The sequence below is a fragment of the Microcaecilia unicolor genome, chromosome 5 (genome assembly GCF_901765095.1).
Source record: "Microcaecilia unicolor chromosome 5, aMicUni1.1, whole genome shotgun sequence".
Lineage (NCBI taxonomy): Eukaryota > Metazoa > Chordata > Amphibia > Gymnophiona > Siphonopidae > Microcaecilia > Microcaecilia unicolor.
In genome coordinates, this window is record NC_044035.1 from 268,115,496 (window position 1) to 268,131,894 (window position 16,399).

Below are 16,399 nucleotides of genomic sequence, written 5' to 3' on the forward strand. Positions count from 1 at the left end.
CCAAGGTAAGGGGGCACATTTTATCCCCCCCCCCCAGTGCCACCGACCCTCCCGCCGCCATTGCCGACACCACCCCACCATTGCCGACACCCCCCCCCCCCCGCCGCCACCAGCACCACCAACAACAACTTTGACCCTCCCTGCCGACGACCCTCTCGACCCCCCACCCGCCGTCGCCTACCTTTGCTGGCGGGGGACCCCAACCCCCGCCAGCCGAAGTCTTCTTCCTTCGTTTGGTTTCTGAGTCTGACATCCTGCACGTACAATGTGTAGGACATCATATTCACAGAAACAGAATGAAGCCTTGCGATCTGCAGGGCTTTGTTCTGTTTCTGTGAGTCTGACGTCCTGCACGTTGTACTTGCAGGACGTCCGACTCAGAAACCAAATGAAGGAAGAAGACTTGGGCTGGCGGGGGTTGGGGTCCCCCGCCAGCAAAGGTAGGCAATGGCGGGATGACAGTGGGTTGGCAGTGGGAGGGGGTTGAGAGGATCGTCGGCAGGGGGGGTCCAGGGCCAAATCTACGGGGGCCCAGGCCCCTGTGGCCACAAGTGGCTACGCCCCTGATACAGTGGTTTTGTATCTTAAATGGTGTCCACAAGAAACTTTCCCAACAGTTGCTTCTCAACTGGAGTAGCAAATCCACACTGAGGTGTGTGGGGTGTCATTCAGTCTAGATATCTAATTGGCAGCATGCTATCTGGTACTTAATTTTTTTTTTTTTTGGTAGACTATTGTTCACTGAAATTGAAAGGAACTATTTATTATTTGAATATTTGATGTACTGCAAATCAACCAAAAATCAACAACATTGCAGTTTACAAAACATGAAGGTTTTTGTGGATTTTGGAGTGCTCACCATACAATATAAGGGGTAATGGTGAGAAGTGTACCTGGGAGCTTTTATGTGAAGTCCACTGCAGTGCCCCCTAGGGTGCCCCACTGCTCTGCTGGGATGTCTTTGTGGCCAGTCTACTAAGAATGCTGACTCCTCCTACATCCCAATGACTTGATTTTGTGCGTTTTTCACTTGGACTTCCCCCCCCCCCCCCCCGAAAATGGACCAAAAAGATAAATGCACAGAGCACAAAAACATCTAACAAGTGGCCATTTTTGAAAAGTAATCTCATTTAAAATTTGAAACAGATGCTACAATTTGACTCTTCTCTTTCTGGGTACCATTTTGGCAAGATTCTAGTAAAGTACTTACGTGATCAGCATGGACTGGTTCTCCCGATCTTAAGGGGGAAAAAAAAGACAATTTATTTCAGTTAAATGAGCTAAAGACAGCGGTAGGGGGTTGCAAAAGTGAATTTTAAGGGGTCAATATTCAAAAAGGTTTAACTAGGCAGGAGAGCTCCTGCCTGATTAAACCTCATTGAGTTACCGTCCGCCAATATTCGGCGGCATGCAATCGGGTAGTGCTGTTGATTATTTTATTTATTTGTTACATTTGTACTCCACATTTTCCCACCTATTTGCAGGCTCAATGTGGCTTACATAGTACCGTAAAGGCGTTCGCCAGTCGGTTGATAACAAATACAAGGTTGTATTGTGGTCGAATGAGGTAGGTGTGTGTCAGGCAACCATGAAGGTCAAAGGGAATGAAGATTGTATATTGTCCTGTACGATCATTAGTTGTGCTGTGTTGATTATCACTGCTAATTGGCCATACCCTATTTGGCTAAATTAGAGGCAGGCCAGGGACAGAGTTAAGGCAGAGCACAAACTTAGACAGCTAAGTAGGCATATAAAATTAGGACAGCCAAACAGCAGTTCTAACTTTATGTGCCCAGTTAACCGGGCACCAGTCTGAATATTATCCGGTACCCGGTTAACTTCCTGGAAATAGCAGCCCCAGGTTTATCTCTATGGAGATACAGGACCACAACACCTCATAGAGACCAGAATACCCGGCATTGAATTTCCAGGTTTAATGCCACTGTCACGTCTGTGGCCGTGACCACCCTCATACTTACCCTGTTTCTGGGAGTCAGTGGCTGTGCTGGCTTCTGCTTGTCTCTGTGTCTGTCTCTGTCTTAGTTTCTCTCTGGCTCTGTGTGCTGATTGCCTTACTGGACCTCACCTGTGTGGGCTATGCCTCTTCCAAGATGGCTGCCGCCTCCTCTATGCCAGTATCCAAGATGGCTCCTGCTTGTCCTTCCTGTGGGCTCACTTCCTCTGGGTGTCAAGCCTCTGTTTGGAGGCAAGGAACTTCCTGCTTCTGTCCTGCTGGTGGTGACTCATCAGTGAGTTCCTTTATAAGGAAGGCCTGTGCTTGCAGTTGGTGCCTTCGCATGGTGTCATTGTCTGGTGTCATGCCCAGAGGCCTACAGGTTAGTCAGTGTGTGGCTGCACTGCTTCTAAGCCTGTCTTCTGTGTGGGCTTCTTGCTCTTCTGTCTTGTACCTGTGGGCTGCTTTCCCATCTGTTTAGGACCTGTGGGCTGCTTGCTCTTCTGATTAGGACCTGTGGGCTGCTTGCCCTTCTGTGTGGGCTGGTGCCCTTCTGTTCCCAGTACCTGTGGGCTGGTTGCCCTTCTGCGTGGGCTGCTAGCCATTCTGCCTTTAGTCTGTGTTTGGAGCCTGCTGTTCAGCCCTGGTTTCCCCGTCTGTGTTTACAGCCTGCCCTACTCCCTGCTTGTATATTCTGTGTGCACATCCTGAACCTTGTATATCCTGTGTGCACATCCTGGCTGCTAGTCCTTCTGCCTTCGCTGTGGAGGTAGCCTCTGCAGCTCAGCCTGGGTTTCCCCGTCTGTGTTTGCAGCCTGCCCTACTCCCTGCTTGTATATTCTGTGTGCACATCCTGAACCTTGTATATCCTGTGTGCACATCCTGGTCCCGGCTTGTTTGTCCTGAGTCCTGGTTTTGGCTAGCTAGGGTTATCCGGCTTTCTGCTCTGCCTAGCTGCCATCTTCCCTGTGTGCACATCCTGAATCTTGTATATCCTGTGTGCACATCCTGGTCCCTGCTTGTTCGTCCTGAGTCCTGGTTTTGGCTAGCTAGGGTTATCCGGCTTTCCGCTCTGCCTAGCTGCCATCTTCCCTGTGTGCACATCCTGAACCTTGTATATCCTGTGTGCTTATCCGGATCCCTGCTTATGTATCCTGATTCCTGTATCTGTCTAGCTAGCGTGTATCTTCTGGGAAACTTATCTTGTTACCTGCCTCGACCTAGCTAGTGGGGTTGCCCTGTGGGTATTCCCTGTCTCCCCTTTTTTCCCTGCCTGCATGTCTGCCCTAGTCCCTGCTCCTGATAAGCTTCTGTCTGTCTAGTCTGTCCGGTGTGTCTGGCTTAGCGGCTGCGTGCAGCGCTTAGGGCAGTCTAGTATAGGTTGTTCCCTCGTGTTTCCTAGACCAGGGGTCGGGTCCTCTGGATTCCAGTTCCACCCTGTCCTGCAAGTCCTGCCGGCCGCCTGCACGCCGGAGCTCAACTCCAGTGGAACGGTGGCTAAGTGCAGGTGAAGAGGTTCCTGTTCTGCTAGTTCCAGTTGCCTGCTTCCAATCCAGAGGTCCAGTCCGGCCCTTCTGTGTGTTCCGCTCCAGGGTGGTCTTGCCTGCCTCTGCCGCTCCTTGGCAGGGGTCCACGGACTCACTATTCCCAGTTCCGCCTCGAGGACCTGACAGCATGCCCAGGCCCTCGAGAACGCGACAGCCGGCTGCAGTCAGCAAAACATTGATGGCGGCCACCTGACTAGGACATTCAGCAGCTCTAGCTATACATATAGGACTCAATTCTATAAATGGTGCCGAAAAATTGTCACTGACCAAAAAACTGCTATTCTACAAACAGTGCTCAAAGTTAGGTGCCATTTAGCGCTGTGATCCGTGCCTAACTTTAGGTGTGAGAATTTACATCAACTAAACCCTGGTGTAAATCCTTGCACCTAAATTAGGCGGGGATCCCCTCTTATGCTAGAACAGTGTGCATAAATTGCAGAAATGACCCGCTCTCCCATGGCCACGCCCTTTTTTGGAACCATGTGTAAAATTTCTGCTTGGATCTTGGCGCCTAAAAATACACACATACATTTTAATTGATGCCAAATTTCTGCACGTGATTTTTAGGTTTCATTCATAGAATTAGGCCAGTACTGCTGAATATAGGAATAATTTGAAACGGCTAGATGACATGTTTTAAATTTTCCCCCAGACGTTTTACTGAATATTGACCTGAATAAGTTTTAATAATAAGAGTTCAGAGATATATTTTACTGACATTCATGGACAGAGGGGCTACTTCAGCCTGACCCACATGAGTCCTCCAATTTTTAGAGTCCTTTGAAGATCCCTGTTTTTCTGCTGAATACAGTTGATTTAGGAGAGGAGCACTTACTGCGCAACATGTCATGATAAGCATTGTCGGCAATGGAGAAGATGTGAGGGGGCGCTTCTGCCCTCCGCTTGCCTTTGTAGGCAGCCACTACTTCGGTTTTATAGACAGGAAGAATTTTGTAAGGGTTTACGGTCACACAGAAGAGGCCAGAGTAGGTCTAAAAATAAAGTAGAAATCAGGAAAAGGGTCAATAGATGGGTTTTTTTCTATTTGAATTTTAAAAAGTCAATAACAAACCAGAACTTTGTGAATTTATTTAGCAGAAGGTTTAATTCTCTTCTTAATACACAGTAATGGTTTGCCCATTGGAACTGGGTGGCAGGGTGTTAACCTTCTATATTGGACAGATCTCTAAGTAGAGGCAGTTCAAGGCAATATGCTGTCTGGAAATGAGTGATGATATGGTGCCTCAACACAAGATGCTGAAGGTTTCAAGGTTTATTAGGGAGTTGCTATCCCACCCATCATAAAAAATATCTGAGCGGCTTACAGCGTAAAATTTGGGGGCGTGGAAAAAAACCAAGATATAATAAAGGAAAGAAGGGTAGAACTATAATTTAGACAGGAAAGAAGAGAGGGTAATGGGGAAGGGGTAGGTCATTTGAAGGCCCCCCCCCCCAGACTTCTAGTCAAAGAACAGAGGAGGGTCCTCTCAGAGCTTCATCCAGAGAGTTAGCTGTGTGCAGGGATATATATGGGATTAAGAGTGTCTGGGATGGTGGTGGTGGGGGGGGGGGGAGGTCTTTGTGGGATGTCTGAGGCAGGAGTGAGTTTATAGAGGGTCAGGAATATGGCGTTTACAGTGGAGGAGGGGGGAATTGAGGACAGTAGAAGTGTGTGGGGTGTGTCTGCTTATGGTGGGTTGTCTGGGGTGGAGGTGCATGACGGGAGCAGAGAGGAGGTGTAGTGTGTGGGAGTATGTTGGGAGGGATGTCTGGGGGTTGTCACTTGTACAAGGGGTGTCTGAGAGATTGGAGAAGGGGGTGGTGGATGCCCCAGAACAGGAAGTAAAAGCAGAGGGATCAGGGAACCGGTGGAGCCGACAGCCATGCGGCTGCTCCCTGCACCCCTCTTGCAACTTGCACCTGGGGTGGATCGCCCCCACCACCCCACCCTCAGTACGCCGCTGAAAGGTTAGCTTCTTGCCTGAACCAGAAGTTGATGCAATCAGCTAAATATATATCCGTATAAAATCAACTTGTTTTACACAATTGGGCTGCTAGTCTTTATTCCTGTAATCCACATTGCTTGAAATATGAGCATGCAGCTGCGATCTAGAATTAATTAAAATATTATCTGGTTTATTCTTACATATATCATCCAGTTAGCATAGCGTTTGCGCAGGTTGTGCAGCACGGATGCTTCGTTGAGATGGGTCAACATGGCCATGTCCTCAATCATGTCAAACTTGGGAGGGTTCATCTGCTGAATGTCACCCTCCTTCACTACGACTGTCTGAGAAAAGACATAATGCAACATGGTGAAAAAGGAATAATTATAGGACAGAAGGATGGAGGGAGAACACCAATAGCCATGGACCACAATTAGTGTATGTGAAAAGTAGTGTTGCATATTCTGCCCAGGCAGTCTCTGCAATGAAGGAGGGCCCAGGGAAGAACAGCGCCCATGTGCATTCATTTCTGGATTTTCTGAGGTTTACCCCTTCCCTGTACTGAGGCCCCTTAATTTGACCATATGCCACTGACTAAATGTAGTCCCTGGTTATAATGCAGCCCCCCCCCCCCCCCCCCCCCGATAGTCAGTGCTATTTAACCAATCAGCAACAGCCACTGACTGCTTAAATTGTGTTTAACCGGCTGTCAATTTTCAGTGGGAGACAGAGGCGGACTGAGAGTGGTCTGGGCTCCCGGGCACTGAGGGTGGTCTGCCCGACAACCTCCTTACTGCCGCGCTGCTTGCCCCCTATCGCCGCAGCCGATGACCCCACTGCCCCGGTCCTACCTGGTGGTCTAGTGGTTTCTGGGGGGGGGGGGGGGGTGAGAAGCATGTTCTTTCCGATCCACTATGCTGCAGCTATTCCCCCACCTGCTGCTATATTTTCAAAATGGTGGCCGAGACTTCACGCGGTAGTCTAGTGGGTCTCGATAGTCTTGGCCGGTTGCCCAAATGGTCAGTCCGCCCCTGGTGGGAGATAACCGGCTATCTCTGCTGAATAATCATGGCTAGCACATAGCAGCTAACTGGCTATATCATGCAATAGAGCCAGTTAGTGCCGATATTCAGTGCTGGGTTTCGCGGTTAAACAGGACCACGTAAATAGCAGCAGGGGCAGACTGAACATTGGAACAACAGGGCAGTGCCCGAGGGCACACATCAGTAGGGGGGGGGGCCAGTCAACCCTAATTTCCATCTAATTTAATCACATGCCCGAGGGCCCAGAACACAGTTTGCCCCTGAATAGCAGTCCTATCTTTAACTGCTAAGAACTTAACCGTTTAGCACAGCGCAGCATTGAATTTCCAGGTTTAGCGCTGGCAGTAGGATTTAACTGCACTGCCTGACACCAACTGAATATCAGCCCTTAAGCTGTTTCATGATTGTTTCAGAAATGATAATGTTCATCTCATCTACAGCCATGTACCAGACAAAGTTGTAAATAAGTCAGTAATGATCATTTTGAGTACAATGTTCACATTGACACACAGGTAAATATTAGAATATTTCTTGTCTTCCTAAACTAAACAAACCCAAGCTCTTCTGCCAGAGTGCTGGCTTTTCTTGACATACAAATCTATTAAACAGACCTGTGATTTTTCTTGAAACATCCTTTCTTAGCATTTGATGCTTCATTTTCTAACATGGCGGTTGTGATTGGGTTTCTACAGTTCTGTTTTCAATGAAAGGTGTGACTAAACATGATTTTCTGTCCAGGGTTAATAGAGGCATTACTAGGTACTTAAACGATGCAGGGCATGGGATAACCTGGTAGGGGAACAGCATGGTTAGTCCTGCACGTCTAATCTACCCTCCCCCCCCCCCCCCCCACACACACACACACTGTAAATTGGAGGGCAGTAAGAGACAGCCTCATACCCTAGAGCATTATCCAATTACTAGTGCAGATATAGGTTAAGGTTACCAGATGTTTTTGTGACATAAGCATAAGAACATAAGCACTGCCATACTGGGAAAAGACCAATGGTCCATGAAGCCCAGCAGCCTGTCTCTGGCAGCGGCAAATCCAGGCTTCAAGAACCCGGCAAAACACACACACACACAAAAATTAATAATGTTCAATGGACTTTTCCCTCAGGAATCTGTCCAAACCCCCCTTAAACTCCGTAAGGCATATTCTAGCTTCATCTTGTGTCCCCTGGTTCTATTATTGTTTGAAAGTGTAAACAAACACTTCACATCTGTCCGCTCTACTCCGCTCATTATCTTGTAGACTTCTATCATATCACCCCTCAGCCGCCTTTTCTCCAAGCTGAAGAGCCCTAACCTTCTCAGCCTTTCCTCATAGGGAAGTTGTTCCATCCCTTTTATCATTTTCGTCGCCCTTCTCTGCACCTTATCCAATTCCTTTATACTACCAGCAGCATGTGGGCAGATCATTTACATGGGGATGAGGAGGGGGCATAGAGGGAAGGATCTGGTTATAGTCCAGTGGATAGTCCGCATGGAAAAATGTAATAATCTGTTCTCAAAAGATACCTAAATACTCTGGGCCCCGTTTACCAAGCTGCGGCAAAAGGGGGCCTGCTCTGGCATCGGTGCGTGTTTTTCTTCCATGAGGATGGGAAACTTCTGATGAGATACCAGTTAGTGGCAGTTCTCAAGAAAGCTGTTACTTCTTTGGAGCTTGATTCATCTCATTTTTGCACTCATTTCTTCTGCATTGGTGTGGCCAACAAGTATCGAGTCTGCACACCTCAGCAGCATGGTGATTCAGTGCATTGGGAGATGGAAATCTGGGGCTTTCAGAGGCTACATAAGGAGCACATTATAGACCTATGGAATTCTGCAGTACTTCATTCAGGCTATTTACTTTGTCCTGTTCTCCCTCTTTTGGCTGGTTTTCATGGTTGCCCCTCTAATGCTTTTATTCCTTGTAGGATAAACGGTTATTTCTTTGTCCAACGGGCAGGGCGGTGAGCTTCTGCAAGGCCGTACAGCCTTCATCTGGGCCTGACCCCACAAGGCGTGCACGTCTCACAGTGGAGCAATTGAGGCAAAATTTGAGGCAAAAATCAGTGCAAGCGACTGGGCCTGCTTCTGCTTCACCATGGAAGAAACAATGTTAATTCCTTGACCTGTAAACAGCTCATTAACTTGATCAAGGATGACCACAAATTGGTTTTTCAAAGGTTTCCTTTTACTACAGAGTTATGGTCTGACATTGTTCTTCAGCCTCACTGTCTCAGGGATAAGGAGTGGTCCAGGTTAGTGTTTCCCAAGCCGATCCTGGAGTACCCCCTTGCCAGTCAGGTTTTCAGGATATCCACAATGAATATGCACGAAAGAAATTTGCATACAATGGAGGCAGTCTATACAAATCGATGTCATTAATATTCATTGTGGATATTTTGAAAACCTGACTGTCAAGGGGGGTACTCTAGGACCGACTTGGGAAACACTGGTCCATGGGTTTGATTATGATTAATCACCAGGTTGGCCATCGGTTACTGGCAAGAGGGGGCTGGAAGTACATTAGACGCATCTGGGTCGAGGTGAACTGGGTTGGTCTTTATGGTTGTAATAGGTTATATCTATCTGATCTGGGGTTGGAGCTTCTCCTCGATGACGTTCAGGAGGCTCTTGAGCAAGTTCTGTGGCAAGCACCTTTGTTTTTTGATGGGAGGGGGCCACATAGGTTGTGGCCCCCTGGTGGGGGGAACCCAATCCAAAGGTTGTATTCTAAAGGAGGTCCTTTAGAACAGGGCCTCAATATCACTTGGTGGTGAATATTGGGCCCATGGCTTTCTGACCTGGCATGAAGGTCTATGCTAGAATTTAAGCTCCAACTGTTATGGCAGAGTGTTGTTAGGGCAATGTTCAGTTTGACTCTAACGACTAGGCTCCTAGCTGTGGATGGCAGGTAGTCCTTGTTTTGTTACTGCTTTATATATTTTGTTTCATCTTAACTCGGGTAACTGCTGTAATACTTTACTCTTTTACCGCTCAAATAAATGAAGCAGTGGCCATATTTTACTTCATTAACCTTGCCTGGTCTGAAGATTATTTATGTTCCTTAATTGTAATAATTAAGTCTTAATGTAACCTGGGGGGAGGGGCACTAAGAGATTTATTCTTCTTTACATATTCTCTTCTGTCACCTCGGGGAAAGGGGGATGATAGTCTCATATTCCCTGTCATAGTGTGGATATATACATAGTCCGTAGCTGCCAAAGCCATGTCCAGATCACACAGTTAGGCAGTGACTTATTTTTTTAAATGTTAGATTTCTTTTCAGTCTAATTGTTTCAATAAAACTTAAAATGGATTAAATAAACCCTGGCAAGTTCAATGGAATGGAAAGCTTACATGTTTGTAGAACCATAAAGTCAACTTGTCTGTTCATCACTACAGTGATTAGATTTAATAGGGTGCTTAAAGAGAGACCACCTTACCTTTCCATCTGCAATTTCCACAGTGACTTTTCCACCACTTGTCTCCTTAATCTCAGCCTCTAGATAGGCTGCCTTGTCATCTGGAATCCAGCACTTCTTTTTTCCTATGCAGAACACAAATGGAAAAACAAAGAGCGCGCCATGTAGGAGAGAGCAGCAGACTAGTTCAAAATGGGATTGAACATATTTTATGAAGCAATTAATCATGGGCTATTAAATATAATAGTCATGGATGGCACCTTTAAAACAAATGATAGAATGTTAGCAGCACAAACGAACTGCTCTGACATGCCCATCCTTAAACTCTTTTGATTCCCACTGCAGCTCCTTGTGACCTTGGGCAAGTCACTTAACCCTCCATTGTCCCAGGTACCAAAACTTAGATTGTGAGCCCTCTAGGGACAGAGAAAGTTCCTGCATGTAATGTGTACAGTGCTGTGTATGTCTAGTAGCGCTATAAAAATGATTAGTAGTAGCAGTACATAAGTACATAAATATTGGCATACTGGGACAGACCAAAGGTCCATCAAGCCCAGCATCCTGTTTCCAACAGTGGCCATTCCAGGTCACAAATACCTGGCAAGATACCAAAAAAGTACAAAACATTTTATGCAGCTTATCCCAGAAATAAGCAGTGGATTTTCCTCAAGTCCATTTTAATAATGGTCTATGGACTTTTCCTTTAGGAAGCAAACCAATCTTTTTTAAAACCCCGCTAAGCTAACCGCCTTTACCACATTCTCTGACAACGAATTCCAGACTTTAATTACACACTGAGTGAAGAAATATTTTCTCTGATTTGTTTTAAATTTACTATTTTGTAGCTTCATTGAATGCCCCCTAGTCCTAGTATTTTTGGAAAGAGTAAACAGATGCTTCACATCTATTCTTTCCACTCCACTCATTATTTTATAGACCTCTATCATATCTCCCCTCAGCCATCTTTTCTCCAAGCTGAAGAGCCCTAGCCACTTTAGCCTTTCCTCATACGGAAAGTCATCCCATGCCCTTTATCATTTTTGTTGCCCTTCTCTGCACCTTTTCTAATTCCACTATATTTTTTTGGTCGCACCATGGAGCGATATAAAGGCATTAAAACGTCCTCATTTTCCATTCCTTTCCTAATAATATATAACATTCTATTTGCTTTCTTAGCCGCCGCAGCACACTGAGCAGAAGGTTTCAAAGTATTATCAACGACAGCACCTAGATCCCTTTCTTGGTTGGTGCCTCCTAACATGGAACTTTGCATTACGTAGCTATAATTTGGGTTCCTCTTTCCCAAATGCATCACTTTGCACTTGCTCATATTAAATGTCATCTGCCAATTAGACGCTCAATCTCCCAGTCTCATAAGGTCCTCTTGTAATTTTTCACAATCCTCTTGCGATTTAGTAACTTTGTGTCATCAGCAAATTTAATGACCTCACTAGTTACTCCCATCTCTAGGTCATTTATAAATATGTTAAAAAGCAGCGGTCCCACCACTAACTACCCTTCTCCATTGAGAATACTAACCATTTAACCCTACTCTCTGTTTTCTATCTCTTAACCCATTTTTAATCCACAATAGGACACAACATCCTATCTCATGACGCTCCAATTTCCTCTGGAGTCTTTCATGAGGTACTTTGTCAAACGCCTTTTGAACATCCAGATACACAATATCAACCAGCTCACCTTTATCCACATGTTTGTTCACCCCTTCAAAGAAATGTAATAGATTGGTGAGGCAAGATTTCCCTTCACTAAATACATGTTGGCTTTGTCTCATTAATCCATGCTTTTGAATATGCTCTGTAATTTTGTTCTTTATAATAGTCTCTACCATTTTACCCAGCACTGATGTCAGGCTCACTGGTCTATAGTTTCCCGAATCTCCTCTGGAACCTTTTTTAAAAAATTGGCGCTACATTGGCCACCCTCCAATCTTCCGGTACCATGCTCGATTTTAAAGATAAATTACATATTACTAACACTAGTTCGCAAATAGGAGTTGCCTAGTGGTTAGGGTGGTGGACTCTGGTCCTGGGGAAGTGGGGAACTGAGTTTGATTCCCACTTCAGGCACAGGCAGCTCCTTGTGACTCTGGGCAAGTCCCTTAACCCTGCATTGCCCCAGATACAAATAAGTACCTGTGTACACCAAGTAAACGGCTTTGAATGTAGTTGTAAAAACCACAGAAAGGCAGTATATCAAGTTCCAGTTACCTTTTCATTCAAGCCATTTCTGACAGGTTGGAGCTGCCAAGCCTGCCAGCTGTTCGGACCAAAACAGGTGCTCAAATCTGCTTTTATTTTTGAGCGGTTTTATATGTTGTTATTACTGTCAAACGTTGTGATTACGACTCTGAGCTCAGGTAGATGAGGCGGTATATCAAGTCCTACTTCCCCTTTTCATTCAAGCGATTTCTGACAGGTTGGAGGAGCTGCCAGTCTGCCAGCTGTTCAGGACGGAACAGGTGCCACTGATCAAATCTGCTTTTACTTGTGAGCGGCATAATTTATGATCGCTATGATTTTGCACACCGTTATCTAATTATGTTCTCATTACTGTCAAACGTTGTGATAATGGCTCTGAACTCAGGTAGATGGGCCACAGTAAATCAAACGCCAGATCTTACCATCGAAGGCCACAGTCTGCAGCTTCATGAGTTCCTTGTTGCTCTTCCTCAAGAAGTCCGCAGCCTCCCCAAATTCTGACATATCCTGCATGTTGACGGCTCAAGAAGGTGTCCGAAGGCAGCAGCCCAAAAAAGGTCCAATGTAAAGCGAACCAATCTGAGCAAAAGAAAACACAATGATGCCCTATATACGACTGTTTTATTTCTGCTCTGTTCTCGCATCTTCCTCACCCTTTCCTTCAGCCACTCCTGCAGATCAGAGGGATCTCCAGCCTGGGGTGCAGGGCGAAGGGATTGGGGGGGGGGGGGGGGGGAGGCGTAAAACCAACTCAAGTGAAATGATAAAGAGCACAGGGTTATTTCAAACGAGGAGGAAGAGAAAATGTAACAGGTTTTACACGAGGAAGCTCATGCTTTTATTACGATGTCTAAATATTAGCCTGCAGAAACGTGTAAATCTACGAGAACTGTACACGGAACCCCTTAGCTATTTAATTATAAAGTAATTGCGATCAGCGTATTTTACTTTTAAATTTTGATGAACTCTTTCGAATATTAAGAATCTTTCATGCAATTGAAATTCTGGAACGGTTTTGGCAATATTTATAACAGAGGATATGCTCAATGCGTTAGGTTTATATTGCAAGATTAGGTAGATGTACAGTTCTTCAGCTGAGCTCAAGGCAAGAGTAGATATTAAAGAAAAAATATACCTGTCTTTTATTATTATTATTATCTGCAACTTTCTAGTGAGAAAAATATGTTCTATCATTTCCTATCAAAACAATATTGCATGGCGCCAAAACACATCCGAGTTTAAATTGCCCCATTTGTCGAGGATGCTCTTGATACCCTCTTATTCTGGTAAGAGTTTGCCTGTTGCTTTTTCTGATGCGAAAGAACCGCAGAACGGAAGCCGAACAACCGACTGAGCGAACCAAAAGGCTTAATTAAATGATAATAAAATGAGCTCAAGCTACAAACTGGCTAGCCGGTGTTTTTCACCATGATGCCCCGTAAGATAGCATTTATTAACTTATCCTTCATCTAAACTCAGCTAGAGATGCGGCAGTCAGGAGTACAAGTGAAGGGTCTAATTATGCTCTAGTCTAGGCAATGGTAAGTGGTTTGAAATAGGGACAGGCTGGAAGCCGAGATGTCATCTGAGCATTAGACTTGCCGATCAGGTGTTAGATTTCTGGTGTTTTGCGAATGTAAAAAGGTTCTGTTTTCAGTTCCCGTTAATGTACTGCACAAGTACTTCACAGTTTTTTCTTATTTATTTATGTATTTATTTTTGGTCTATAAATAAAAAAAAAGTGTGCTCCTTTAGCATCTGATATTTTCCTCTTTGACAGGGGACTCCTAATGCTCTGTATTCCTTTAAAGTTTAGGCAAGTCATTGCCCAACTTAAGAAAGCCTTTTCTCTACATTTCTTTTTTTTTCTTTTTGCTTTCCATTAACTTATGAAACGTGAGTATAGGTAAAAACGGTCATAAGAAATAAAAGCAAATCAATGGGACTTGCTCAAGGTTAAATTCATGCAGAAATCCCCAGCACTGTCTAAGGATCTCTCTGCCCAAAGTCTTTTTTAGTGTGAAGCAGGAAGACGGAATCACTCCTACGGTACTTTATAAATGGAGAAGTTTCAGGTTAGGTTATACCGATTTACATAGTAAGATTGTACATGTACATAAGTATTGCCATACTGGGAAAGACCAAAGCTCCATCAAGCCCAGCATTCTGTTTCCAACAGTGGTCAATCCAGATCACAATATACCTGGCAAGATCCCCAAAAAGTACCAAACATTTTATACTGCTTATCCCACAAATAGTGCATTTTCCCCAAGTCCATTTAATAACGGTCTATGGACTTTTCCTTTAGGAAGCCGTCCAAACCTTTTTTAAACTCCGCTAAGCTAACCGCCTTTACCACATTCTCTGGCAACGAATTCCAGAGTTTAATTACAGGTTGAGTGAAGAAAAATTTTCTCCGATTCGTTTTAAATTTACTACATTGTAGCTTCATCGCATGCCCCCTAGTATTTTTGGAAAGCGTGAACAGACGCAGTTAAAGACCTGTACGGTCCATCCAGTCTGCCCAATAAGAGATTTGTTTGTGTTCTTGAAAAATCAAATCTCTTGGAATTTATAATTATACTTTTAAGGGATTTTTGCACCTGATTTCTAAACACATCTCTTGAAACTTTTCCTTATTAGCTGCAAGGACAAATAAAACAAACCCCAGCCGTTCACCGCTCAAAAGTGGTTGCTTTTCGGCTCGTACAGTTATTTAATATCAGATTCACAAAGGCATAAAACATTTAAAAATATATCCCTGTTTCATTTCTGCCAGTATTTTAACGCAGGCTTTTTTTTTTTAATTGGTAAAATTCGTAAACAATTGTTTATATCTATGCCCTTGCTTCATGAAATATTTACAGAGAACAAAATCCGAGATCAAGAAAAGAAAAACAGAATACTTTTGCTATTGTATATATTGCACTTGGTTAAACGGTTTCCTTACACAAACTGCTTTTCTTATATAGGGCTTCTTTCTTACCTTGGTCTACAAAAGATTCACTTTGGCTAATTTAGGAGTCAATATAAATTGCTTAATTTGGTCGAGTGATAGGACATTGCATCAGAGCACAGCCTGTCACACAGTTAGTAATGAAGGGTGAAACATTGTTAAGCATCGTTTTAGAAGTATATAAAAGAAATGTACCTACCCTGCTAGGCATAGAGAGAGGGAGAGAATGGCCAGTTTGAGGCTCGACCTGACTTTTATAGCACCCCATCAAGGTCACTAAGATAAACGAATCTCAGCCACCAGAATTGTTCATGACTTTCCATATTGGTCCTTGTCCACTTCATTCTTGGAACGAGAAATCTGGTTTCCAACGTGTGCATTAATGAATTAAGAATTACTCGTTTTGTATATCAGGAGAACAAACAGCTGCACAAACCAGACACTTCAAAAGCCCCAGGAGTAGTGTGGCAAAAATGTATTTATATTACAGTTTATATTATTTTGAACCTACACTGCATTTTAAATATATTCTGTTCAGGTTTTTTTTTTTCAACTATCTGAAATAATAACATTAAAATGCTAATTTTGGCAGCTCTATAACTTTAGGATGTAACACTATAAGTAGCAGTTTCTAACTTTTATCATGGCGTTTTAAATCCTAGCTTGGTCAGGTCTTCCACCAATTTGTCTCTCATTGGTAACCTCACTTTACTGCCCTGAGCCTTTATCATGCATCTTAAAACTAGGATGCAGACTGACCCCTCCATCTCTACAATAATGTTCTCCTCTTCCTGGGCTGAAACCTGTTTCTTGTCAAAGTCAGGTCACTTAGATTAGGGTTTCCAGAGAAATTTCTTACAATCCCTGGCACATACTCTATTGACTACAAGCCCCCTGCTACTCTAATGACATTATCTAGCACCCCAGTTCCTAAAGTTACTACTTGGAGTGATGGTGCTAATCTGTACATGGACCATTAGTCCTAAACCTGAACACAAAGAACCAAATTCTATAAACAGTGCAGAAAAATCTGCACCAAAAAAATAATGGGCTGAGTTTTTCTATAAATGGTGCTGAAAGTTAGGTGCCATTTAAAGAATACATTTAGGGGGTGATTAGGGGGCTGTGAGCCAGGCCATCAAGTAGACATCACTATTTGCTATTTGAGCAGTGACCCTCAGTTGGGCGTCCTTTCCCCTGAAGAAGCCCCACCGGGAAAACGGGTCTGTTGGGCGGGGAGGACCATTTCTGACGCTGCTTCAAGCTAAGTATTTTTTTGCCCTTTGATGTCTTGAAAGTTTTGATTGACACAGTG

General features: G+C 44.3%; 1 protein-coding gene across 1 annotated transcript in view; it reads right to left on the bottom strand.

The window, feature by feature from the left end:
• The window catches only part of MYH15 (myosin heavy chain 15), a 160,287-nt gene extending 144,984 nt beyond the window's left edge, over positions 1–15,303 (bottom strand). The window contains exons 1-6 of the mRNA XM_030204176.1: positions 15,284–15,303; positions 12,551–12,707; positions 9,928–10,031; positions 5,648–5,791; positions 4,337–4,493; positions 1,211–1,238 (exon numbers count right to left, since the gene is read on the bottom strand). Coding sequence (XP_030060036.1) covers positions 1,211–1,238; positions 4,337–4,493; positions 5,648–5,791; positions 9,928–10,031; positions 12,551–12,641 — 524 coding nt within the window. The 5' untranslated portion in view covers positions 12,642–12,707; positions 15,284–15,303. The remainder of the gene's footprint in view (positions 1–1,210; positions 1,239–4,336; positions 4,494–5,647; positions 5,792–9,927; positions 10,032–12,550; positions 12,708–15,283) is intronic.
• Positions 15,304–16,399: the final 1,096 nt, after the last annotated feature.